We start from the raw sequence: 27,787 nt of genomic DNA, 5'->3' as shown, positions 1-27,787 counted from the left end.
TTCTTTAATACCTGTTTTTCTCCTTCTCTTATTAGGACCTTGTGTCTTCCATTTAGTTTCTCAGTTCATCCAAAACTGTATCCAGGCCATCACCAATCATTCTTTTTTTTTTTTTTTTTTTTGAGATGGAGTCTTGCTTTGTCACCCAGGCTGGAGTGCAGTGGCGCGATCTCAGCTCACTGCAAGCTTCGCCTCCCAGGTTCACACCATTCTTCTGCCTCAGCTTCCTGAGTAGCTGGGACTACAGGCACCCGCCACCACGACTGGCTAATTTCTTTTGTATTTTTAGTAGAGACAGGGTTTCACCGTGCTAGCCAGGATGGTCTCGATCTCCTGACCTCGTGATCTGCCCACCTTGGCCTCCCAAAGTGCTGGGATTACAAGCATGAGCCACCATGCCTGGCCTTTCACCAATCATTCTATATGAAAAATGCGCCTTCTAACAACCCCACAGTATCACCCCTTACCACAAAATCTTCCTTCAGCTTAATCTCTCCCACTTTAGGTTCCCACACCGCCCCTAATCCTGCTCAAAGCAGCCCTGAGAAACATCACCCAATATCTCTCCATACCACCCCCCCAAAATTTTCCCTGCCCCAACACTTCAACACTGTTATGTTATTTTTCTTCTTAATATAAGAAGACAGGAATGTCAGGCCTCTGAGCCCAAGTCAAGCCATCATATCCCCTGTGACCTGCACATATACATCCAGATGGCCTGAAGCAAGTGAAGAATCACAAATGAAGTGAAAATGGCTGGTTCCTGCCTTAACTGATGACATTCCACCATTGTGATTTGTTCGTGCCCCAGCTTAACTGAGCGATTAACCTTCTGAAATTCCTTCTCCTGGCTCAGAAGCTCCCCCACTGAACACCTTGTGACCCCTGCCCCTGCCTGCAAGAGAAAAACCCCCTTTGACTGTAATTTTCCACTACCCACCCAAATCCTATAAAACGGCCCCACCCCATCTCCCTTCGCTGACTCTCTTTTCAGACTCAACCCACCTGCACCCAGGTGAAATAAACAGCCTTGCTGCTCACAAAAAGCCTGTTTGGTGGTCTCTTCACACGGACGTGCGTGACACTGACGTTAATCATTCATAAGTGAGTTCCTATTTTTTTCTTCATATGTTCTTAGATTTTCCTAAAAGTATATGTTACCTTTGTCTGGCCTCTGAGCCCAAGCTAAGCCATCATATACCCCGTGAACTGCACATATACATCCAAATGGCCTGAAGCAACTGAAGATCCACAAAAGAAGTGAAAATAGCCTTAACTGATGACATTCCACCACTGTGATTTGTTTCTGCCCCACCCTAACTGATCAATGTACTTTGTAATCTCCCCCACCCTTAAAAAGGTTCTTTGTAATTCTTCCCACCCTTGAGAATGTACTTTGTGAGATCCACCCCTGCCCACAAAACATTGCTCCTAACACCACCACCTATCCCAAAACCTATAAGAACTAATGATAATCCCAACACCCTTTGCTGACTCTCTTTTCGGACTCAGCCCAAAAAGAGAGTCAGTTCAAGGTATGGAACCACAGAATAGAGTTGTTCACCTGCACCCAGGTGAAATAAACAGCCTTCTCGTTCACACAAAGCCTGTTTGGTGGTCTCTTCACAGGGACACATGAGACAACCTTTATAAAAATTTAAGCAATAAACTGTTTTAAAGCAACTATCTGGGCCAGGAGCAGTAGCTCACCCCTGTTATCTGAGCACTCCAGGAGGCTGAAGCAGGAGGATTGCTTGAGGCCAGGAGTGTGAGACCAGCCTGGGCAACATAGTAAGACCCATCTCTACAAAAAATTTAAAAATTAGCCAGAGTATGCTGGTGCATGCCTATAGTCTCAGCTACTCAGGAGGCTAAAGTGGGAGAATTGCTTGAGCCCTGGGAGGTCAAGCCTGCAGTAAACCATTATCACACCACTGTACTCCAGCCTAGGCAACAAAGCAAGACCCTGTCTCCAAAAAAAAAAAAAAGACTGATGGTAGTAGAGTTTAAAATAGTGACAAAAGTGATGACGATGGTGTAATGTGATCTCCAGGACAGGTGGCCCAAAACAACAGGCTCAAGGGAGATTTGGCATCTTCTGGATAAACCCTTAAGGGGTTCCTGAATCTCTATGGAGGGAACCAGACCCGACCAGCCCTCAGATGCATAAGATGTGGAGCCCAGGCACTGACTCCCAGGACCTAAGGCAGGTGAGCCCAGGACTCCACTATGGTTATATTATGCACTTCTGGACACCTAGCCCTGCCCTGGGCACTGAAGGGAAGAATATGAGAAGGAAACAAAATTTAACCGTTTCTAGACATAGGCACAACCACTGGCAATCATGTATCAATTATCTCATTTATTCCTCGATACAACTGGTCAAAGCAGCCAGTCAACTCTGCTGACCATACTCTCTTTTGGTAGGGGACAGGGCTATAAAAGTTCTTTTTTTTTTAAGTTTTTTTTTCTTTTTTTTTCTTTTTTGATACAGTCTTGCTCTGTTGCCCAGGCTGCAGTGTGGTGTCACGATCTCGGCTCACTGCAACCTTCACCTCCTGGGTTCAAGCACTTCTCCTGCCTTAGCCTCCTGAGTAGCTGGCATTACCGGCACCCACCACCATGCCCAGCTCATTTTTTTGTATTTTTAGTAGAGACAGGGTTTCACCATGTTGGCCAGGCTGATTTTGAACTCCTAACCTCAAGCAATCCACCCGCCTCAGCCTCCCAAAGTGCTGGGATTATAGGCATGAGACACTGCGCCTGTAAAATTTAAACTGTAAAAGCAATATGTGCTTATTGTTAAAAATAAATAAATATAACAGTACTGATTTGTCTGGAGTAAAACATCCTGTTCCTCAACACTACTCAACTCCTGCCAATTCTCCAGAGGTAGCCCCTGGTAACAGTTGGGTGGGTATCCACTCAGCCTTGGTCTGTGTGTGTACAAACAAAGTAAATATGGTTGAGTGATAACTAGATGCACAGGCAGATATCAAGGTATGGAACCACAGAATAGAGTTGTTCCCCAAGATACCTGCACCGCTCACTCCCTCACCTTCTGCAAATGCCATCAGGTCTTCTCTGACCAACCTATTCAAAGTGCTGTTCCCCAGACCCCCCAACTCATAATCCCTGTATCTGCTTCACTCATGGTTTCTTTCTCTCCAGGGCATTTTTCATCATCTGACATCCGTATGTCATGTTTTTGGGTTTTAAAAATCTGTCTCTCTTCATAAGAATGTAATTCCATGAGACAGAGAACTTGTTCCCTGCTGCATCCTCGTACTTGGAACAGTGCCTGGCACACAGTAGGCACTGACTAAATACTGGTTGAAAGAAAGGAATGAAAGAAGAGAGGGAGAGAGAAGGAGGGAGGGGAAGGGAGAGGAAGAGGGGGAAGGAAAAATGTAGCACTCTAAATGCAAACAGGCCCATACTATACATATTACAGAATTTGCTCTTTTCTCTTAATAATATAGCAGACTTTTTTAAAACCATGGTACCTCATTAATGCGAAAAGCTGCAAGGTATTTCTGTGAATAGATGTCATCATTTACTTAACCCACTCCTTCCTTCCTGAAACTCTGTGTAGGCAGTAAGTGGAGAAAGGGGCAAAATAAGGTACCCCCAGTTCATGGCTCTTGGCAATAAGCTTTCCCAAATTTCAGTCTAGGAAATTGACTGTTTGTGGATCAGGTCATGCAAAGTTACCCTCAAGAGACATAAAGGAGACCTGGCTGGAGGTGAAGAAAAGATGTGTTCATTGGATGCCAAAGATCGGTAAAAAGGAGATGTCACTGAGGCACACTGCAGTGAGGCCCATGGGGGCAGAGCCAGGGAAATGGTGGCCTGCCAGGCCCGAGTGTTGGGTCCTCCTGGCAGGCATTTCCCTGTTGGTGAAGTGGCCTGGGCAAGGCTCAGAGCCCATGGGCACTGAACTCTCAGATTGTGTTCTCAACTTGCCAGGCCTGGAGCAAGTTCACTCAGCACTCAAAGAGCTGCTGCAAGGGGAGAAGGTGCCAGGAAGTTCATCTGACAGAAAAATGTCTCTTTGGGAAACAGTACATTGACTTCTGATTTGATTCATAAATCTTTGTGGACTTGTGGATTACAGAGAGCCAGGGGCTTCCAGTCCTATCAACTCAGAGGAGACACAGAGGAGATGAAATTTGGGGCCAGCTCAGGCAAAGGCCAGATGTGGGCAGGAGAGGACTCACTAAGGAAACCAGGTCCTCAGGCTGACCCGCCTAGCTCCTAGCTCACAAAGCCATTGTGTAGATTAAATGAGGTCAGAGCTGTGGGTCATGGGGCTCAGGGCCTGGTACACAGTAGGAGGTCATTAAACAGTAGGTATTTCTTGTTTATTATTTTGAAGAAGGTGAGCAATGGCATAGGGCAGGTCACACAATGGTGACTCACGCCTGTAATCCCAACATTTTGGGAGGCCAAGACAGGAGGATTGCTTGAGCCCAGGAGTTCAAGATCAGCCTAGGCAATATAGTGAGAACTCATCTCTACAGAAAGTTTAAAAAGTAACCGAGCATTGTGGTGCATACCGGTAGTCCCAGCTACTCAGGAGGCTGAGGTGGGAGGATCCCATAAGCCCAGGAGGTGGAGGTTGCAGTGAGAAGAGATCATGCCCCTATACTCCAGCCTGGGTGACAGAGTAGGACCCTGTCTCAAAAAAGAAAAGGGAGGGAGGGAGGGAAGGAGGGAGGAAGGACAGAAGGAAGGACAGCAGGAAGGAAGGAAGGAAGGAAAAGGAAAGGAAATAAATCAGGAAGTGTAAGTCCTCCAGGTTTTTCTTTCTTCCAGAATAATTTTGGTTATTCCGGGTCCCTGAGGAGGAATCTACATTTTTTCAAGCTCCCCAGGCAATTTGTAGGTCCTTAGAGAACCACTGCACTGTGCCATATCACACCTCTAAACTCTGCTCCCTTGGCCTCTCTGGCCTTTTGACCTTTCCTGATTCTCCTTGTACCACTCCCACACCCTTCTTCATGGTTTCCTTCAGTCCACCCTGTGATATTTCAAGCACTCTCATGGTTTAAGTGACACCCACTGCTGACAACTCATTGCAGCCCTGATCTCTCTTCTGAGATTCAAGCTCACACATGGAGTTGCCAACTCAGCGTCTCCCCCAGGATATCTCAGGGCTCTTCTGACACACACCAGCCAAAACTCAACCTATCATCTTTCCCTCCAGCCCTACCCTTCTGCTTGGGGTCCTGATGAGATCACCATCCTCCCAGTCACCTGAAAACCCGGCATCAGGAATAATCTTGGATTATTCCCTCACCCTCACCACCTGCATCATTCAGTTATCAGTGCTGTCAAACACAACTCTTTTTTTTTTTTTTTTTCTTTTGAGGTGGGGTTTCACTCTGTCACCCAGGCTGGAGTGCAGCGGCACAATCTTGGCTCACTGCAACCTTTGCCTCCCAGGCTCAAACGATCTTCCCACCTCAGCCTCCCAAGTAGCTGGGACTACAGGCGCACATCACCACATCTGGCTAATTTTTTTATATTTTTGTAGAAATGGTGTTTTTCCATGTTGCTCAGACTGGTCTCAAACTCCTGGACTCAAGTGATCCACCTGCCTTGGCCTCTCAAGGTGCTGGGATTACAGGCATGAGCCACTGCACCCGGCCCAAGCACACCTCTTAAATGTGTTTCAAAGGAGTTCCTTCCTCTCTTGGACCACATCTGTAGTTCAGGCTTCAGCATCCCTCCCCTAGACAACTTCACTTCCTTCATAAGTGGTGTCCCTGTCTCCCAACTTGTCCCTCTTAACTCCATCCTCCACCGTGTAGCCAGCGTGATCTTTCCAAAAAGCAAATCTAAAACTTTCAATAGCTCCCACTCCCCAGAGACACCTAGGGTCTGTGTGGACACTAGTTCATTCGTCAGCCACTTTCACTTTCACGGCTGAGATAAATGTTTCACTAGGTGGTGGTTTGTTCTTGGCAACAAGATGATCTTTTGTAAATGGGTGTTTCACTGACCTTGCAGAAGTGAAAGTTTACTACACCTGTATAAACAGGCTTGGCTAATGTACTAGCACGACTGCTAAAAGAGCAGTGACTGGAATTTTCATAGTAAACAATGCAGCATCTCCTGCCCTAATTTCCCCAGCACCAGGGGCCTTCTAGTCAGGATTCCCCAGGCCCACACTTTCTAACATCTCTTTCCTTTTCCAGCCCACACTGGTCAGTTACAGCTTCCTACGTCCCAGCTGTGTGTTTCCTGTGAAAAGAATAAGAGGGTAAATGAGAAGTTATTTTAAAGGACATGAAGTGGGGAACTTCCTCTGGAAAGAGTATCTAAACACACACTTGATGTTTCTCTTTTTTTTTTTTTTTTTTTTTTTTTTGAGACAGAGTCTTGCTCTGTCAACCAGGCTGGAGTGCAGTGGCACGATCTTGGCTCACTGCAACCTCCGCCTCCCAGGTTCAAGTGATTCTCCTGCCTCAGCCTCCCGAGTAGCTGGGATTCCAGGCGCCCGCCACCACACCCGGCTAATTTTTGTATTTTTAGTAGAGACGGAGTTTCACCATGTTGGCCAAGCCAGTCTCAAACTCCTGACCTCAGGTGATCCACCGGCCTCAGCCTCCCAAAGTACTGGGATCACAGCCATGAGCCACCTGCCCAGCCTGATGTTTCTTGAGTAGGGGACTGAGATACAGCTAAGGCCACAGGGTGGTGAGGTGGAGGGGGAAGCTGTCCAGAGAGGGGCTGGCCTGAGGCACCTAGAGTTTAGCACACCCCTGTCGGTGGCCCTGGGCATGCATGCTTCCTGCCCCACTCCCTACCCTACGCATGGGGCCCTTAGGGTCCCTGGGTTTTGAAGTAGCTGCCCCGAATTAATAGCCCAGTTAATAAGTGTCAGAGTCAAGGTCTGAACCCAAGATCTGCCTGTCAAGCTCACTCCTTTGCCACAGTGCCAGGGGCTACTCCCTCTGCTCCCCACCAGCCCTGCCCTTCTCCGCGGGGCTGGGGGTCTGAGCAGGAGGACTTCCCCAAACTTTTGGGTCTGAGGGGCCCAGACTCTGCAGAATCAGGAGTCTCGAGTGAAGAGAAGCCCAGGGGCAGATGGCCCAGGCTGGGGCAGGAGGGCTCAGAGAGCAGAGGCCTCAAGGAGAGTCCACATCCTGCTTGACAAGGAAGAGGAACCTGGGCACAGAGAGGGATAGAAACTAGCCCAGGGACGCAGTCCACAGCAGGTAAGAAACACTCCCTTTGGGAGGCCGAGGTGGGCAGATCACGAGGTCAAGAGATCGAGACCATCCTGACCAACATGGTGAAACCCCATCTCTACTAAAAATACAAAAAAAATTAGCTGGGCGTGGTGGCACATGCCTGTAGTCCCAGCTACTTGGGAGGCTGAGGTAGGAGAATCACTTTAACCCCAGGAGGCAGAGGTTGCAGTGAGTGCAGAGGTTGCACTGCACTCCAGCTTGGCGACAGAGCAAGACTCTGTCTCAAAAAAAAAAAAAGAAAAAAAGAAAAAGAAACACTCCCCAACTCAGTTCATCCAGGAGACCTCCTGGGAGAGGTGCAAAAACAAAAAGAAAATGAAAAAAGACTGAGCCTCCGGGACAGATGGGGGAAACCAAGGCCAAAGCCACACTGACAACCGCGGGGTCACAGCCAGACCCAGCTCTCCCAGCCTCTTGGACACCTCTCCCTCTCCTCTCACCTCCCCTTCCTCCTCTCCCACAGCCCTTCCCTGGCCTCACTGCCCCAGGCCTCACATTAGGCTGCCCCAGAGGTCTTGGGGGAATTCCCAAGCTGCAGACCACTCCAACCAGATTCATCAGCGCCCCTGTCCTCCCACCCCTGGCCTTCACCAGCTCCTAGGCCAGAGGTACCCTGGCCCCACAGTATAGAGGTCTGAGAACCAAGGAAGCAGGGACCCTGGGTTCTAGACCTCCACCTGCTTCAACTTGCCCTGTGAGTCTGGGTAGGTCCCTGCCCCTCTCTGAGCCTCAGTTTCTCCTCTGTGAACTGACAGAGTTTGACATGACCCCAGACATTCTCCATTCCTGAGGCACTAGGCGTGGCTCGCGTCTGTCGCAGTCTGTGAACCTGGCGGGGGCCGACGTATCCCAGGGCTAGCCTCTGTGGCACAGGCACCTTGGTGACCTTTGGAGAGGCCACTCAGGCCACAGCCTGGGGCAGGGCCCAGTGGGGCCTCCCCAAAGCCCCCAGTGTCTCCCAGTGAAAAACAATGAATTTCATTCCAAATAAGGGAACTACAGCAAAGTTCCCTGCCACGGCCCAGTTCCGGCTGGTTTATGTTAGCTGGACAAGACTAAACAGACCTTCACATTCCCAGTAGTAAGCACTAAAAATGAAAACGTGCCTGCTTGTCTCCGGAGCACTGGGGCAAGGGAGAGGCCGGTGCTCCCCTGAGACCTCCCGAGAGGCTCGGCAGACCTGAGGGCTGCTAGGGAGGGCTGCTGGGAAGCGAGCAAGACTTCAGCAGGCAGCAAAGCGGGGTGGGCAATGGTGATGGTGGCCACGGTGGTCTAGGGCGGTGTAAGTGGAGAGGGGCAGGGGGTTCTTTGTGTTGTAGAGGTGGGAATGTGACAGGGAACCAGAAACGAGAAGGTAGAGGGAGAGAGAAAGAGACGCAGGGAAGGAGTGAGGCAGCCGCAGACCCTAGAAGACCCTAGAAGCCCACCTGCCTTGACTGGGAGGCCAGGAGGGAGGGAAGAGGGGAGAGAAGGGACCCAGTCACTTCCTGGACAACACAGCACCTTGTTCCCAGGCCCCCTCCGGCCTCCCTCAGTGTGGACACAACTAGCTTGAGATAAGAATTTAATTATTTACAAAACAGAGACACCTGAAGCAAGACTGCCGTCCCCTTTCCCACACAAGCCTCCCTCCACACATACCTGCCCTCGGGCCCAGCCCAACCCTGCGGGCGCTGGGAGAACTGCCAGGCAGCACAGCTCCCATCCTTTTTAGGTTTATTTGGTAGAGACGGGGTTTCCTCCATGTCACCCAGGCTAGTCTTGAACTCCTGGGCTCAAGCAATCCACCCACTTCAGCCTCCCAAAGTGCTGGGATTCCAGGCGTGAGCCACCTCACCCAGCCATAGTTCCCATCTTAGAAACAACTAAACTAACACTTGGAGGGACAGGGAAGTGCCCTGCCCAAGGTCACCCATCTGTGGCTGGCAGAGCCAGGACCAGTGGTCCCCACAGATTCTGAGTCCTGTGAGTTGGCTCCACAGCCTCAGGCCACGCTGTCACTGGTCAGCCTTGCCTCATGGCTACACACGGGTGGCTCCATCTCCTCCATCAGCTCCTTGCCCACTCCCAAGAGAAAGCCCCTCTCTGTCCACCCAAACTTCTCCACCATTCTTCAAAACAAACCCCTTCTCCTGGAAGTTCTCCCTGATTCCATTAAGCCTAACTGACCACTCTCTCCTCTGACCTCTGACCTCCCTCCGCCCGAGTGATCAGCAGCACAAGTTCTATGAGGGCAGAACCATGTCTGTCTCCAGAGCCTGGCACAGGCCTGACACCTAAAGAGCACCCAAAGAACATCTGTGCCATCAATGAATAATGAATGAAGCAATGGTTCCATCTTGCTCTTGTCTGGGCCCCAGAGCCTGGTATTCAGAAAATGTCATTTCAATAGAGAACTGATTGGATGTGGCTGCGGCAGTCCTGAAGAGCCCATAGAAGAAAAGTTTGAATTCCCCAGAATCAGCCCATTCTTGCATTAATTTCAAAACATAGTTGAGTGCCTACTGTGTGTGCCAGGCACTAGTGGCAGTGATACGGCAGTAGGCAAGAGAGACAGTAAAAGATACAGACAAGCAAACAGGCCTGGCAGCTAGTGTGATCCGTGCGAGGATGGTGAAGCCCAGGGCAGCCAGAGAGGGACGGCAGAAGCCATCTAACCCACGTGGTGGTCAGGGAAGGCTTTCTAGAATAGGCGAAGCTAAGCCAAGACCTGAAGGATGAGCCCAACGATGGCAACCATAGTACTCAAGCATTACCTCAAATAAGGAATTAGGACATGGAGAAGTTAAGCTTTGAGGCCCAGGGAGCCAAGACAAAGTCCAATTCCAGAGTCTATGCCTCAGCTACAGTGCATTCTATCCTGCCTGTCTTTCCTCTTCCCTCCTTGCACTCCAGGTCCCCCCAGATGCTGCTGGAGAATTCCAGAGGCCTGCTGGGCTGTACCAGCGTCAGCATGTGGGTTGGGTTTCCATAGCCCAGTGGGACCCCCAGGCCTCTCAGCCTCTCAGGTTCCATAGCCAGGCCGAGAGAGGGGGCCTGGGGGTCCCTGTGGACCCAGACAGAGCTCCCCGTGTGTCCCTGGGACAGACTGGCTGGTGGAGAAAGCTCCCCCTCTTCTCAAGCACCTGAGTTTCCTGGGCTGCAGGGAAAGGACTCTGTCCCAAAGATGTCCTTTCAGAACACAGAAGAGATTGCCCTAGACCTGTAAAGCATGTCCGCCACTCACTCCTGCCTGTCGCCTGTTTTGGTAAAACAAAGGAGGACCTCTGAGACGGGGAAGTCCACCTGCAGCAGGGTGGATGGGGGCTAAGAGGCCAAGTCAGGAGCGCCCCCATTCAAGGCCCACTGGCAACGGTGTGACCAGGGCAGTGGGAACGGGAAACAGCGGGGTGGGGAGGCCCTGGAAACATCCAGGAAATAAGGCCAAGACCACCTGCCTCAGAAACTTCTAGGGGGTCTTGAGGAACACCCGGGAAGGAAGAGGGCTTCCCAGAGCTCAAAGCCCAGGACAAATGGAATGGAATTTTTTCTTCCCAGCAACTTTAGCTCTCCAACAGAAGGATCCACATTGGAGGTAGCAAGAGAGAAAAAGAGGAGGGGTGTGGGTGGCAGCCCTATATAGACACAGATGTTTCTCAGGCAGAGGTCAACCCAGCCAGGGGTGAAGGACAGCCCCTCTGGGTCCCAGCCCCTCAGCACAGCACAAGGGAGACAGCCGCACCGCTTCAGATCCTGGCTTGCCACATGTCTTTGCCCACTGCCTGGCCTAGGTAAGAGCTGGCCTACAAGGAACGGGGCTGTTGGCCCATCTCCCACCCCACAGAGCCACACGCCAACCCCCAGGGACCCAGATTTAACATGTCCCACTCGATGTGTGCTCACTCTCCCCAGGGGCCGCTCAGCACACGTTAAGATCCAATTGGCACTAATTGGACCAAGCTGGCAGTGCCCAGGGCAGCCTGAGTCCTGTCACCATGGATTTGACTCACCAAGCAATGGCTGTGGGTGTCTACGGAGCCCACCATTAGTGTCATTTTGAGAAGCTCAAGTGAACATGGATGGTGCTTTATGAGTCAACATCACTGTCTGGCCAAAGCTTGCAGCCAGAGACCTAGAGCTTGTAAGTGACTTATCCACAAATAGTCTTACATCCAGGCCAGGGCTGGAGCCTGGGCCTCCCAAGTGTCAGCTCAGAGGTTGCTCTACTGGCCTCTTCATCTGCTGATGGCCCCAGGAAGTCTTCTCTAAAAGAGGAAGGAGGTCTAGCTCTTCCCTTCCTCCCAGGGTACAAGACCTCCACCCTGATCATCAAACTCCACCCAAGGAGGGAACCTCAACCCAATTCTAGAATACTGGGCTCCAAAATGGACTCTTGGCCACAAGACTCAAACACAATCACAAATCCTGGACCCTGAAATGGAAACCTGCCCTCCAGGAATGGAACCCTCACCTCAACCTGGAACCCACACGCCCAAACGGGAGCCTCAAGATCAGCCCAGAATCTTGCCTTCAGAAATAGCACCTTTACCCCAAAATACCACCTCATGCCTCAGGAACTGAGAACCTTAGCACCAGACAGAAAACCTCCACTTTCAGAACAAGTCCTGAATCTTGGCGAGGGATTTACCTCTTCAAAAGTCAATCCAGCCTCTTCTTATACTGAGCCGCACAATGACATTTTGTTCAATGACAGATCACATATAAGACAATGATCCCATAAGATTATGATGAAGCTGAAAAATTCCCATCACCCACTGATGTCGTAGCCATGATAACATCATCGTGCAATGCATTACGTTACCTTTTCTATGGTTAGATGCATAAATACTCACCCTTGTGTTACCACTGCCTGTGGTATCCAGCACAGTAATGCTAAATAGGTTTGTAGCCAAGGAGCAATAGGCCACATCACACAGCCTAGATGTGCAGGAGGCTACACCATCTAGGTTTATGTAAGTTCACTTTGTGCTGTTCCCCTATGATGAAATCTCCTAACAACACAATTCTCAGAATGTGTCCCCATTGTTAAGCCACACACAACCATATTTGGTTTCTTTTTTTTTTTTCTTTTGAGACAAGAGTCTTGCTCTGTCACCCAGGCTGCTGGAGTGCAGTGGTGCAATCTTGGCTCACTGCAGCCTCTGCTTCCTGGGTTCAAACGATTCTTCTGCCTCAGCCTCCTGAGTAGCTGGGACTACAGGTGTGCGCCACCACACCCAGCTAATTTTTTTGTGTGTGTGTATTTTTAATAAAGATGGGATTTCGCCATGTTGGCCGGGCTGGTCTCAAACTCCTGACCTCAGGTGATCCACCCACCTCAGCCTCGTGTTAAGGAGGTGAAGCTAAGGCAAAGCCACCCAAAGTGCTGGGATTACAGGCATGAGCCACCGCGCCCAACCCTGTATTTGGTTTCTTTAACACAACCTCAACTTGGGGGATCAGTTGAGGAAACCCAAGATCCCTAAAACAGCTTCTTTTACATTTTGCAGTGAAGGAGGCAGGACTCCCTCATGCACGCAGAGCCCTAGTTTCCCGGCGGGCTGCCCTCTGAGGCCGAAACGTTCACGTGAGTGGCATTCTGCTCCCGCATGACCTATCCCAACCGCTTCCTCCAACCCCTGGGCCCACATCAGGGTCTGCATGTCTGGCTGGTCTCCTCAGTCCCACAGATCTGCAAACGCTAGCCTCAGAAAGGAAAAACCCCTTCTGCCCCTCTCAACCCTCCAAAGAGGGGGTTTCCTGCATGGGACTTGCGGAGGTGTGGGTGAGGAAGTCTGTCCACCCAGACAGGGCTGGCACTCCATTGAGTCCAAGGTCTGCCTTTGTCCCTCGGGGCTGGAAGAGAAGTCAGGGTGCTCAGAGACAGAAAGAGGTCCTGGCTGTATCCTGCGGATGAGACTCGAGAATGGATGTCACCCTAATGCTGATTCAAAGAGGCCCCAGGAAGAGGCCCAGGAAGAATCTGAACAAGATTTGGAAGATTGGACTTTCACAGTCCTGTGGAAATTCGGACTCAGTGTCTCCTCTGTGAAGTGTGCTGTGAATCCTGTCACGGGAGAGGAGGGGGTTGGTTATGTGCTTTTCAAATTCGAGGGACCTGACCCTGTGAGAAGTCCCCAAGCCCAGGGGCGGAGACAAACAGGCGTTTCCTCCTCTCGCCACTTTCCCAGCTATTGCCTGGTTCTGAGCCACTCTTCCGCATTCTGTTTTACTACAGGGCCATCCATCCAGTCGCTCTTGCTTGTCCATCTCTTGACAGTTTTATAATTTAATAAGTGCTGAGCCCCAGGGTGGGGGTCTGGGGCTTTGATCTCCACTCTGGGAAAGCCAGAGCAACCTTGGCCTGTCCCGGCTGATTTATGGCCACCTTTCAGGGGCTTGTGTGTGTGTGGCTGGGAACTGGCACCCACAGGGAGGGGAGCCACCTGAGAACGCCTGGCCAGGGCAGGGCTGCAGGTCCCTGGCAGAGAAGAAGCCAGGTGCACATCACACCGCAGGTGCTGCCTCTACCCTCCTGGAAGCCACCTGTGATAGGCAGAGGGGATATTAATAATTGATGGTATCCCAAGGGGTAGGGATGGAACCAACAGCTCAGGGCCTGCCCAGCCTGGTCACCTGTCTCTCTTCCTGGCTCTAAAACCTCACACCCGTGGCAGGAGCACAAGTCCCAAGTGTGCATACACTGACCTTCCACAGAGCCCCCAGGTGCACATTGACCACTGCCATTCAGAGATGGCACAAGCAGCTCCCCAGCAGCTCCCTCTCCTGGACCCACCTCCAAAGCTTCAAGTCGACCTTCTAAAATATCTCCCAAGTCAATCTGCTTGCCTGCCCAACTCTGACAGAAGCCACACCTCTCTCCTTGCATACAGGACTGCAGTGGACTCCTGCCTAGCCCCTCTCCACCCCTCCCCATCTCTTGCCCCAAGAGCCTGCTAGCACATCTCAGTGATCTTGTCACTCTTCTGTTTAAGGCTTTTCAATGGTTCCCCTCAGGCGTCACACTCCAAGCAGAGTGTTTGTATCACATTTGGGGCCAGCACTTGTCCCCCTCAGGTGTTCCTCTGGAGTCAGCTTCCAGCAGCTCCTAAGAGCATCACCCTGCAAGGTCTGAGCCTCGGGATCTTGTTACTGCTTGGTCCAATCCAGCTGTATGACCTTGGGCAGGTCTGGGGCCAAGGGGACCTGAGATGAGAAAGCAGGTAGGGCAAAACAATCTCCATGATACATTTAGGTTCTGATGTTTGAATCAGTGGCCACCAGCCCTTCCACCAGGCACCAAGCACAGGCCTGACCACCTGCCACACCTTCTCCCCTCGGAAAGAATGTGTTTAAAGGAACATTAGCTGGAAAGAGCATGGCAAGAAAACGAAAAGAAAGCAAAAGTGGGCCGGGCACAGTGGCTCACACCTGTAATCCAGTACTTTGGGAGGCCGAGGTGGGCAGATCACTTGAGGTCAGGAGTTCAAGACCAGCCTGGCCAATATGGTGAAACTTTGTCTCTACTAAAAATACAAAAATTAGCTGGGCGTGGTGGTGCACACCTGTAGTCACAGCTACTTGGGAGGCTGAAGCATGAGAATCACTTGAACCTGGGAGGGGGATGTTGCAGTGAGCCAAGACTGCACCACTACATTCCCGCCTGGGCGACGGAGTGAGACTCCGTCTGAAAAAAAAAGAAGAAAAAAAAAAGAAAGCAGACAGCAGACATGGAGGAGGAGGAGGAGGAAGGGAGGACCCTTATGCCAATAGGGACCGATTGAACTGGACAAGGCAGGGCCGTGAGTACGTCAGGAAAGAGACCATGCCCAGTACTCACCTCTCAATTCTCCATACCCAGCACTATGCCTGGCTCAGAGCAGGTACCAACACATGAAATGAATCAGCTGGAATATCCTTACAGCCTCATTCTACCCTGATTGGGCCAGAGTGCCTCCCCCCCTCCCTCTCAGGGGCACTTGGACACCCACACTTGGACACACATATTCTGGACTGCCCCATGCCCCGGAGAACATCAGCCTCTCAGCAGACACCAGGCAGGGGCTGGGGCAAGCCAAGTGGGAAGGATGAAGGTGAAAGCCAAGAGCATGTGGACCTGCCATCATCTTAATCCTAGCAACCTCGCCTGTCAACATTCTCCCTTTTCCATCCTCACCCCAACCGCTGGAGCAGCCAGGATGGCATTCTAGGGCAACAAGGCTAAAGAAGGCCATCCAGGGGTTGGGCGCGGTGGCTCACGCCTGTAATCCCAGCATTTTGGGAGTCCGAGGCGGGCGGATCACAAGGTCAGGGGATCGAGACCATCCTGGCTAACACGGTGAAACCCCATCTCTACTAAAAAATACAAAAAAAATTAGCCAGGCGTGGTGGCGGGTGCCTGTAGTCCCAGCTACTCGGGAAGCTGAGGCAGGAGAATGGTGTGAACCCAAGAGGCGGAGCTTGCAGTAAACCAAGATCAAGCCATTGCACTCCAGCCTGGGCAACAAAGCAAGACTCCCTCCGTCTCAAAAAAAAAAAAAAAAGAAGAAGGCGGCCATCCAGGTAACCCAGCAGACATACTTCCCTCCTCTGTCCCCCCATCCCAAGAAGTGTCCTCTCTCCTCCTCCTCCCCTGTCCCCACACAGACAGTCTGTGACCAGCAATGTACTTACATGGACAGAATGAGTGAGAAGGGAGTGGGACACCTCTGAGAAGCAAGGAAGCAGTTACTTGATGATTTTCTGCTGAAAGTTCCTTGGCTAGGAGGGCTGGGGTGACTCTGGCCAGGGCTCAGCCCCGTTGTACCCGGCAGCAGTTCTGAGCCAGTCCTGAGCTCCTTCTCCTAAGAATACCCTTCATGTGGCCTCCATACCCAGCTCAACTAGGATAGTACTGCCCCCTCTAGGATGCTTTTTAAGATACAGAAGAGCTGGCTGGACACAGTGGCTCACCCCTGCAAACCCAACACCTTAGGAGGCTAAGGTGGGAGGATCACTTGAGGCCAGGAGTTTGAGACCAGCCTGGGCAATACAGTGAGATCCTGTCTCTACAAAAATTAAAAAATTAGCTGGGGCTGAGAGCAATGGATCACACTTGTAATCTCAACATTTTGAGAGGCCGAGGTGGGCAGATCATCTGAGGTCAGGAGTTCAAGACCAGCCTGGCCAACATGGCAAAACCTCGTTTCTACTAAAAAATACAAAAATAAGCCAGGTGTGGTAGTGGGTGCCTGTAATCCCAGCTATTCGGGAGGCTGAGGCAGAGAGAATTGCTTGAACCCAGACACGGAGGTTGCAGTGAGCTGAGATCACACCGGTGCACTCCAACCTGGGCAGCAGAGCAAGACTCCGTCTACCAAAAAAAAAAAAAAAAAATAGCTGGGTTTGGTGTTGTGTGCCTGTAGACCCAGCTACTCAGGAGGCTGAGGTGGGAGGATCACTTGAGCCCAGAAGGTTGAGGCTGCAGCGAGCCAAGGTCATGTCCGCCGCACTCTAGAGCCTCGGCAACAAGGCAAGACTCTGTCTCTTTAAAAAAAAAAAAAAAAAAAAGATACAGGAGAGCTATTATTTTTAATGGCACATTGGCATTTGGAGCAGCCAGTGGCATTTAATCGGCAGGGGCCAAGGATGAGAAATGAACAGTTCATGCCTAATATGCTAGTAGCTTCCCATCTGGGAACTGAGGCCAACTCCTACTCATTTTCAGGTCACTTCCTAGAGAAACCTTCCCTGAACCCCAAGACCAAGTCAAGTTCCCCCCTTATAGTTCCTTAGTTTCTCCTTCAAAGCCTTTACCCAGAGATAATTGTTTGGGTAAGAAATTAAAGATATAGTGGAGCAGAACAGTTAAAGATGACGGGGCCTCTGGCCTCCAGGAGGTGGAACGTAACACCCCACCCCTTGTGGAGCGTAAACCCCACCCCTTAAGTGTGGGCTGCACACAGTGACTTCCTTTCAAAGAATGCAATGGAAAGGGAGGAAAGTGTAACTTTAACTGCACAATGGAGAGACCTGACAAGCACTCCCTCAGCCAGGCGCTCAAGGTCAACATCAACAGCAATGAGTCATGTTGACAGCATGTGCCGTTGATATGATGGAAAATGGCACTTTACCTCTGCGGTCTTTCGCTCCAAAACCTAAAACCGCAATCTAATCATGAGAAGAACACCACAAAAATCCCAAAAGAGGGACAGTCTACAAATACGTAACCAGTAATCCTCAAAACTGTCAAGGTCATCAAAAGTAAGGAAAGTGTGAGAAATTGTCACAACCAAGAGGAGCCTAAGAAAACATGACAAAAGGCCAGGCGCAGTGGCTCCCGCCTGTAATCCCAGCACTCTGGGAGACCGAGGAGGGCAGATCACAAGGTCAGGAGTTTGAGACCAGCCTGACCAACATAGTGAAACCCCATCTCTCTAAAAATACAAAAATTAGCCAGGCGTGGTGGTGTGTGCCTGTAATCCTAGCTACTCAGGCGGCTGAGGCAGGAGAATCCCTTGAACCTGGAAGGCAGAAATTGCAGTGAGCTGAGATGGTGCCACTGTACTCCAGCCTGGGCAACAGAGTAAAACTCTGTCTCCAACAAGATAAATAAAATAAAAGTAAAAATAAAAATAAAAAATAAAATACTAGTGCACACCTGTAGTCTCAGCTACTCAGGAGGCTGATGAGGGAGGATCCATTGAGCCCGGGGGTGAGGCTGCGGTGAGCTGTGATCATGCCACTGCACTCCAACCTGGGCAACAGAACAAGACCCTGTCTCAAAAAAAAGCGGGGGGTGGCGGGGAGGGGAGCACAGCATGAGCTCTAGCACATAGATATTAGCAATTGTCATCTCCAGATTCATTTTTATGCGTTTGTCATTTTTATTCCCATCTGCCTTCCCACTAAAGGGTAAGCTGGAAATGGTGAGCACTGACCTATTGCATTTCTCACCATATCCGCGTGCCCAGGAGGGTGTCTGGCCCATGGCTGATGGCAGTCAGCTGATGCTTAGCTTGTTAAACAATGAAATGAGCTCTCCCACCCACCTGTTACCCTCCCCATTAGTGCATCCCACAAACCCCGACTCTCATCCTCAGAGAACTTCAGTTCCCAAGCCCAGTGCCGGAGCCCCGCCTCCCCTTGGAACTGTTACTAGAGCAGAGAAAAAGCCAAGGCCTCCCACCTGCCTCCCAGTGACTCCTGCTTATTCCCTCCTCCTTTTCTCTTAGCCCTTCTTTTTCTCTAAGCTCTGCCCTCTTACCCCCTACAAGTGTCAACACCTGCTCATTTCCCAAAGCCATCCGGGGAATGACTCCTGATAAGCATCTTTTAATAAACTCTGGAGCTGGATCTGTCATCCAGAAGCTATATTCTCCCTCTCCCCAGCCCCCCTACCACCTCCCACTTCCTGGGCTGGCCCAGTAGTGCCTCTGGTCTGGCCAGGTGGGACCCACAGGCTCCACAGGGCCTTTGGACTCAGGCTTGCTGGAAATGGCCAAAAGGCGGCCCAGGCTGTTTCTGAAGCTGGCCTTCCTATCCGCCTGCTTGTCTCAGCAGCCAGGGCCAGTTCTGCCCGTGCCACCCAGCCTGATGCTGGCCAGTTCACTTCCCTCCATCCCTGAGGCAGGTTTCCCAGGCGTTACCAAGGAGACCACTTGCATCCTGCCCAGGGTTGCCAAAGCAACCGGCTCAGCGTGAAGCAGCCCCTCAGCTCTAGCCCCTGGGTGTGCAGGTCCAGGAACGAGACAGGCACAAACTAACAGGAAACAGGCAGACCTAGCATGCCCTGGGCAGTGCCTAGCTCCCACCCACCTTCCTACCCTCACTCTTCTTCCTTCTCTTACCGCTTTTGCTCATCCTGCCTCCATCTTGGGCTCTGTGATTTAGAACCAATGCCTGTGCCTCCCTGTGCACACCTTGGAAGCGAGCACATGCCATCTGCTATGGACTGAATTTTACCCGCCCCTCAATATTCATATATTGAAACCCTAATATGCAATATGACTATATTTGGAGATAGGGCCTTTAGGAGGTAATTAAGGTTAAATAAGGTCAGAGGGGTGAGGTCCTGATCTGATAGGATTAGTGGCTTTATAATAAGAGGAAGAGAGAAAGATCACTCTCGTTCCATACGCACACGCCAAGAACAGGCCATGTGAGGTCACAGCAAGAAGGAGCCACCTGAAAGCCAGGAAGAGGGCCCTCAATGGAACCTAACCGTGCTGGCACCTCGATCTCAGACTTCCAGCCTCCAGGACTCTAAGACAATGCATTTCCATTGCTTAAGCCATCCAGTCTGTAGTATTTTGTTATGGCAGAACAAGCAGACTAAGACACCATCCCAGAGGGCCCAGGAAAAGAGTCCTAATGTGGAGAAATTCTCCCCCAAGATCAGTTTCCTCCCTGATCACCTTCGGTGTCCTGAGTAGAAATCCCAGCCCTGCTCTTTCCTAGCTCAGTGTTTCTGGGCAGCACTCTTCACATCCTTTAGTCTCGGCTTTCTCATGTATAAAATGGGAACAATAAGAGCCTGGCACAGTGGTGTGCACCTGCAGTCCCAGGAGGCTGAATCAGAAGGATCGCTTGAGCCCAGGAGTTCGAATCTAGCCTGGGTAACATAGAGAGACTCTATCGCTACAATAAATAAATAATGGCCAGGCGTGGTGGCTCATACCTGTAATCCCAGCACTTTGGGAGGCCGAGACGGGCGGATCTCCTGAGGTCAGGAGTTTGAGACCAGCCTGGCCAACATGGTGAAACCCTGTCTCTACTAACAATACAAAAATTAGCTGGACTTTGGTGGCCGGTGCCTGTAATTCCAGCTACTCAGGAGGCTGGGGCAGGAGAATCACTTGAACCCGGGAGGCAGAGGTTGCAGTGAGTCGAGATCGCGCCATTGCACTCCAGCCTGGGTGACAAGAGCAAAACTCCATCTCAAAATAATAATAATAATAAATAATAAAATGGGAATAATACTTACCTCTCCTTTTGGGGAGATTAAATGAATTTATTTACATTAATACTCCTAGCATCAGAACTTGGGCTTCTTAGAAATCCTTTCATTGCTGGTTTTTTCTTTTTTCTGCCTGTGAGCAACAGTCCTACTGCCCATAGCTGTGGGTTGGGAATGCTTCCAGACTTGCCCATGGGAACCCCAGATGAGCAGGTCAGCTTGGCTGTCACGCCCAGCCCTTTCAGCTTGGCCTAGGACAGAAGACTGACAGCCTCTGTGAACCTCTCAGCAGCTCCAGATGCCTCATCCCCTCCTCTCCCCAGCCTGCCTTCCACCGCCGTTGGTGTTGTTGAAATAAAATCATTACATGCATCTTGCTCAAAAGCCGTCCATGGCTCTCAATGCCTACAGGATAAAATCTAACTTCCTCGTCCTAATATCATAGGCCTTCCAAGATATGACCCCAGCCTACCTTCAAAGATTGACCTGTTAACGTCCCCACTGGGGACCCCACATCCAAGCAAGAGGACTGCTCACCATCCCTGAACACACCCTGTGTTTCTCTACCTCTGTGCCTTTGCTGACAGCCCTTCTAGCTCCCCTCCAAATCTCCCCCATCCAACTCTGGGCTCTCCTCCTCTGAGAAGCCTAGTCCCACCTCCTCCAACCTTGCCAGAGTAGGACTGTTCTGAGGTCCCAGAGTCACAACAGTTCTCAGATCTTGAGGATCTTGTTAAATGCGCAGGTTTGAGGGCCCCATCCCCAGTGTATTCTGAGTCAGCGGGTCTGAGCTGGGGGCTGGGAACCTGCAGGGTAGACACGCTTCCAGCTAATGCTGATGCAGGCAGTAGAAAAACCTCACTCTGAGAAACACTGGCCCCAAAGAACTGTAAGCTTCCTCCAAAATGTCTGATGGATCTACTGTCTAAAACCCTGAAGAAAGCGTAAGGGGAGGAGGCTGGGAATTCCAGACTAGCACAGCCCTCCTGATCCTCTGGTTAGCCAAGGGAGAAAGCATCAAGAACCCCATGGTGTGCCCTTTCCCAGCCCTGGGGCTCTGTCCAGAGACTCAAAAATTACTCCCCCATCTCTCTCCCACAATGAAAGATAGAGCCCACCCAAGACTAAATGCTACAGGGGCAGGATAATGCAGCAATCACAGTAATAAACTCTCAAGTCTGAGAGCCCTGGCTTTGAATCCCAGCCCCATCAGCTTCTGTGTGGACTGGGATAAGTTACTTAACCTCTCTGAGCCTCTTTTCCCCCATCGGTAAAACAGTGACAATGCTACCTCCTTCCATAGGTTGTTGGGAGGGTATTAATGGAAATAATCTACATGTAAGAACTTGGTACATAGTAACCACCCAGTGCATGGTAGCTATTGTAAATATTATCATGATAATTAACATAACAAGGTTCAAAGGTAAAACTGAACTGAAAACCAACAGGGCATGCAGGATGGGTGCTCTGGGTTCAACATGGGGCTGATGCAGCCAGTCACTCTGAGGAGGCCACCAGGCACCCCCCAGATCCATCTGCTGCATTCCCGGGGGCGGAGAGCTGGATGAGCTCACCTAATCTGCAAGCGTCATGACAACCAAGGAAGGAGCCCAGACAAGAGCTGAGGGAAGATCTGTGGGTTGACCAAAGAATGGAGACCTTGAATATCCCATTATGGTAATTGAAGCAGGGAAGGGTATGATGAAGATAGTACTTTGGGAGAATCACTCCGGCAGCATCAAAGGAGGGACCAGAGGCAGAGAAGCCAATTAGGATGGCAGCTGTGGCAATATCTGAGATGAGGACCCAGATCAGGGAAGTAGCTGCGAGAATGCGAGTGCAGAAAAATGGCTAGGGGCTGAGCACAGTGGCCCCAGCACTTTGGGAGGCCAAGGCAGGAGGTCTGCTTGAGCCCAGGAGTTCCAGACCATCCTGGACAACATGGCAAGATGTTTTAAAAAACCTACAAAAATAAGCCAGGACTGGTGGTGTGTGCCTGCGGTCCCAGCTACTTGGGAGACTGAGGCAGGAGGATCACTTGAGCCCAGGAAGTTGAGGCTTCAATGAGCCAAGATCACACCACTGCACTCCAGCCAAAAGAAAAGAAAAGAAGGAAGGGAAGGAGGAAGGGAGGGAAGGCAGGCAGGCAGGCAGGAAGGGAGGGAGGGAAGGAGGGAGGAAGGAAGGAAGGAAGAAGGGAGGGAGGGAAGAAGGGAATGAAGGAAGAAAGGAAGGGAGGGAGGGAGGGAGGGAGGGAGGGAGAGAGGGAGAGAGGGAGAGAGGAAAAGAAAAATAGCTAAGACCTTGTGCACGGATAAGCCTTCCCCCACCCCTGCTCTCATCCCCAAAGAGTAGTGAAGAAATTCAGGGTCTACAGACAAGTTCTCATGACTCACTCTGGCCCACCACAAGAATCAAGATCCTTAGTCAACCTTCACAGCTCCTCCTTCAGCCCCCCAGGAGCCTCAGCCATCATAGAAAAGAGAGTGAAAACAACAGGTGTCTCGCTGGTGTCACACCCAGCCAGACATGGAGGGGGACGGCCTTCCTACAGCTGTCACAACCAGTGACTTTGTGAAGTATCCAATTCAAGAAGCACCACCTTTTGAAAGATGGGAGGTGTACGTTTAGGTGTATACCCAGAAGAACCCAAAACAGGTGTTCAAACAAAGACTTAGACACAGATGTTCATAGCAGCATTATTCATGAAAACCAAAAGGTAGAAACAACCTAAAGTCTTCCAACTGATGAATGGATAAGTGAAATGTGGCATATTCTTACAATAGAATATTATTCAACCACAAAAGGAAAAAAGGTGCATGCTACAACATGGATGAACGTTGAAAAGATTATGCTAAGTAAACGAAGCTTGACACAAAAGGACAAATATTGTATCCTTCCATGTATATGAAATGCCTGGAATAGGCAAGTCCATAGAGACACACAGTAGATTCGTGGTTGCCAGGGATTCAGGCGAGAGGGTAACAGGAGTGACTGCTTAATGGGCATGGCGTTTCCTTTTGAAATGATGAAAATATTCCGGAATTAGGTAGAGGCGGTGGTTGTACAGTATTGTAAATGTACTAAATGCCACTGAATTATACATTTTAAAATGACAAATTTCAGGTTATGTAAATTTTACAATAAAAAAAATGGGAGGTAGCCCATCCAGTCTCCATCTATGGGTAACCACTAGGGCTGAATAGCCCTCCATGGGCTTTCCTAGGATGCCTGTCCCTCACCACTTAGCACTCAGCAGGCAGGCACTCAGAAAGACCTGGGCAAGGAGGAAAATCTTTATTCTTTGTATTTTTCTCCACAAGGCATGAACCTCCTGTGCACGCTACCCCAGTTACTCTGTGCCCCTCACTGAAAATATATACATAACTTCCATATACATATAATTTCTATTACATGTAATATATACATATACGCTCGAGCCCCTCCAAGCCTTTACTGTCTGTGCCTTTCCTCCTTCTCCCACACCCTAGGACTCTGCTGCATCCCTTGCTGTCTATCCAGTTCCTGCTGTTCCCTCCATGTCCAGCTCAGATCCTCCCCGATACCCCTTCTCTGACCTCTGCCCACACATCTGGGTTTCGACAGTCCAACCAAGCAAACACTTGATTCCATTCACTCCCTCATTCATGCCTTTCAAGTAGATCTCCAGCCTGGGAAAGGCCAGGGGTGTCTTACCTCCGAGCTGGGCACATAGGAGCTCCTCGGGCACTGCCTGTTGGTGCTAAGCCCAGAGCTACACCGTGGACCTCTCCCCTGAACACTCCCAGACCAACGCTGTTCAGAACCCAGTGGGAACCACCAGCAGCACAGTGGGGTCAGTGTGTTCCCAGGAAGAAGACCAAAGTCTACCACCCGAGAGGCGATGGTGAGGTCCCATGTCATGTCAGTCTGACAGCCAGACCTATCTTAGATCTCTGATCAGTCCCAGGATCCCTATTATACCAGGTCCCTTCCAGTTGTTTTAATTAAAATGGTGAGGAATCAAGAGATTGCAATTATGTAAGGAGAGAAAAAAAATCAAGACAGTCACTCCACCCCTACTCCCAGCAAATTTCTGGATGAGCACTGATAAGAATTAGAGATGAATTCTGGCTAAGTACAGACACCATCCCAGCAGAACTCTGGGTAGGCAGTTAACATCACAGCCTATCAGGTCAACACCAACACAATTAGAATGGACTTTTGGCTGACCACTGATACATCAGAGAAGACTCGCAGGTCAATGCTGACACGTTTAGAAGGGAATTGGGAATAAACACTAAACAATTACAGAATAAAAGTGATGGCTCTATTAGAGTAGAAAGATGGGAAGCAGTCCCTAGAAGTCAAGCTGAGAAGGAGGATCAGTGGACCCTGGGTGAAGGACAGAGCCAACAACGGGTGGCCTTCATGGGCACACTCTGTCCTTCATTTCAGGCTTAGTAGGAGTGGGATCAAAATTCCCATGGTCACCTAGAGTAGGTGTGTGGATGGGGGCCCCAATCCTGCCTTCTGCCGAAGACCCTAGCCACAGAGACCTCAGATCCCCACAATTCCAAATTTTAGATTAAAAAGATGCAATTAGTGGGGAGCTCTCTGGGTTTCCATAGAGACAAGGATGGAGTAAGTCCTTCTCAGGAAGACAGTCTGTGACTATTAAGGGCCAAGTCAACCCTCTGGCCCCCAGCTAACCCCTGCCCCTTGAAGGACAGGGCCCAGTTTTCCCACTTTAATTTGGGCAATTATTCTTTTGCCTCATTATTCTCACTTGCAGAGAAGGTTGAGCTGAACGATATTCATAGGTTCATTAGGAATCTGTTTCCAATGCTCAGAAACAGTCTTCATACTTGCTAACACTGAAAGCTTCTTTCTGATTACAAAAATAAATATTGCTTATTATAGAAATTTTAGAAAAAAAGCAAAATATAAAAAAGAAAAAAAAATCCCATACGATCGCATATCCAGAGGAAATCACTGTTAACCTTTTGGAAACTTTACAAGCATTTTTGCTTGTTTTGTTTTTGTTGGGATTTTTTGCATTCATATCACTTTTGAAACAAAATTGGGATCATACAGTCTTCGCAACTTTGTATTCTGTCATCATACTGTGAGCATTTTCCAAAGTCATCAAATATTCTTCACAAATATAATTTTAACGACTGCATAGTACTCTACCAAGAGTACATACCACGATTACTGAGCATTTAGGTTATCCACCTAGTATAAATAGCACTGCCATGAACATCCTAGCCTAGTGCCATAAGTATATATGCCTGCATCTTACAAGGTCAACAAATTGATTTTTTTTTCTTTTTTTTTGCGAGACAGAGTCTCGCTCTGTTGCCCAGGCTGGAGTGCAGTGGCATGATCTCAGCTCACTGCAACCTCCATCTCCCAGATTCAAGGGATTCTCCTGCCTCTGCCTCCCGAGTAGCTGGGATCATAGACACGTACCACCATGCCCGGCTAATTTTTGTACGTTTAGTAGAGACGGGTTTTTGCCGCATTGGCCAGGCTGGTCTGGAACTCCTCACCTCAAGTGATCCACCTGCCTTGGCCTCCCAAAGTGCTGGGATTACAGGCGTGAGCCACCGCACCTGGCCAACAAATTGATACTTTTAGAGCATCTTGACATACATTGCCATATTAATTTCCAGAAAGACCCAACAAACCCATTGATTTTCCTGAGCCAAGTGAGAGCTGAAGTTTTGAAAGAGCTGGAGTATTAGAATGCAGGACAGTGGTCCCGTCTCTCCTTCTCTTCCCTGGTCTTAAAAGTTAACTGTTCAGCAAAAGAAGGGACAGGATTCCAAGTCAAAAGGTACGGGTCTACAGCCTAGCACCTAGTGCCGAGGTCTGACTGGCTTTGGGAACCTGAAGCCAGCCTTGGTTCTCCTCATCTGTAAAATGGGTATAGTGTGATTAGGTCTGCTCTGCTGACTACCCCAAGCAGTGTCCACGCTCGCTGAAAACGTGTTTGAGAAAGTTCGATGCCTTGTGTTAAAGGGCACTATTGTTATCCTTCCTGAAGGAATTTAGTAGGTCTGAGGGCCCAGGAGGACCCAGCAGTGTCTTCCAGAGGTCAGAAACAGCATTGGAAGCTCCAAGACAGGAATGGCAGGCTCGGAACGGGGAGACTGGGCCTAGGGCCACCCTGAGGGTGCTGAGTGGATCTGGGCCGACGGAGAGCAAAGACATTCCTGGTAAATGTCCCTCTGTTTCAAGGCTGCCAGCCCCTCTTTTCTAGGGCTCTGACTGGATATCTGGTCTTTGGGAAAACCAGAAATCAAACTAATTCAAAGGATGCGAAAAGCCAACGGCTACAAAGACCCCAGGAACCAGCAGCTCTGAGCCTTTATTCCAGTCTGCTGTAAGCCTGTCCTGAATTTTTAAAACTCTCCCATTCGAAATGCAACTAGTGCTCCCAGCCTGGTCTCTCCAGCCCTAGGGCCGATGAAAAGGAGACCGACCGAGGTGCCTCCCTGAAGACGGACGACCCAAGCTTCCCTCCTCACTCCCCACTCCGCTATCGACCTGGCAAACGTCCTTTCCCACTTCTTCAGGCTCGCCTAACACCATGGCCTAAGGGGACTCCACTGACGTTCCCAGTGCCAGCAGACAGAACTGCGCAGACCCCGCGGGACGCCATCCTCCATCACCATCATCACCGGCTGCCCTCCACCCCCAGCCCATTCCACAGGCAGAGGTGCATCTCCGGCCTCCAGACCCGCACAACAGGTGGCGTCTGCCCGTCCTCCCCAACCACGCCTCCCTGGCCCTCCACCTGCGCCCCAGTCCTTCAGCTGCGCCCGGCCGGGGAGCCTACCTTTGAGGTTCTGGTGGTGGCCCCGCGGCGCGCGGCTCGGGTTTCCTCGGGGCAGCGAGGGGATACTGGAGAAGTTGTTACCCATGGCATCCGGCCCCAGGGGGTTCGGCGCTCGCTGGTGGGGGCGAGGCCGGGCAGGAGCGGAGGTGCGGTGTGCGAGTGTGCGCGCGCGGGTGCGCGCCGCCGGGGGAGGGCCCTGCTGGGGCTGCGGCCGGGGGCGGGCGGGCCTCTTCCCTGCTTCCTTTCTCGGGACTTCGCGGTCCTTGGCGGGTCCCGCCCGCCGCGGGTGTCCTGGCGCGAGCGGGGCTACCTGCCTCCCATGCCCCGTGGCGGAAGCGGGGGCCACAAGCAGGGCCCTGGGCCGGGGCTGGGGCCGCCCGGGGTTCCCCGCTTGCTCCCCGGGACGCTCGGGTTCCGGCTGGGGGTGGGCGGCGCGGCGGCTCCGGCGCGCTCCCCCCGGGCCATAGAGTCAGGGCCCCCGGCGTGGGCGTTCGGCGGCTCCGAGGCAGGCTCGGTCACCGCCCCGCGGGGACGGCCGCGGTGGCGATGTGCTTGGCTCCCTCCCGCCCGCGGGTCTGCATGGAGCGGGGCTCGGCGGAGCGCGGGGCGTGCTGGGTGCTCCCGACGAGGCTGGTGTCCCCCGACCGCCGCGGTCCCGCCCGCGCCGGGTCCCTCCTGCGACCGCCGCCCCCGCCCCCCGCCCCGGCAGTCGCCAGGATTCCCTCGCTCCGGTTGTTATGGTGACAGCTGCGCCGGTGAATGAGCGTCTTAGTGACACGCGCG

General features: G+C 51.1%; 2 protein-coding genes across 2 annotated transcripts in view; one reads left to right on the top strand and one right to left on the bottom strand.

Annotated features, from left to right (window-relative positions):
- NEURL1 (neuralized E3 ubiquitin protein ligase 1) overlaps positions 1 to 27,773 on the bottom strand; it is a 105,961-nt gene extending 78,188 nt beyond the window's left edge. The window contains exon 1 of the mRNA XM_050804912.1: positions 27,005 to 27,773. Coding sequence (XP_050660869.1) covers positions 27,005 to 27,089 — 85 coding nt within the window. The 5' untranslated portion in view covers positions 27,090 to 27,773. The remainder of the gene's footprint in view (positions 1 to 27,004) is intronic.
- The window catches only part of ATP5MK (ATP synthase membrane subunit k), a 201,510-nt gene that overhangs the window by 63,460 nt on the left and 110,263 nt on the right, over positions 1 to 27,787 (top strand). The gene's annotated exons all lie outside the window — the stretch shown is intronic.

This window comes from Macaca thibetana, chromosome 9 (genome assembly GCF_024542745.1).
Source record: "Macaca thibetana thibetana isolate TM-01 chromosome 9, ASM2454274v1, whole genome shotgun sequence".
In the NCBI taxonomy this organism is placed as follows: Eukaryota; Metazoa; Chordata; class Mammalia; order Primates; family Cercopithecidae; genus Macaca; species Macaca thibetana.
The sequence above is the reverse complement of the archived record's forward strand: the minus strand, read 5'-3'. Positions and strand labels throughout refer to the sequence as shown.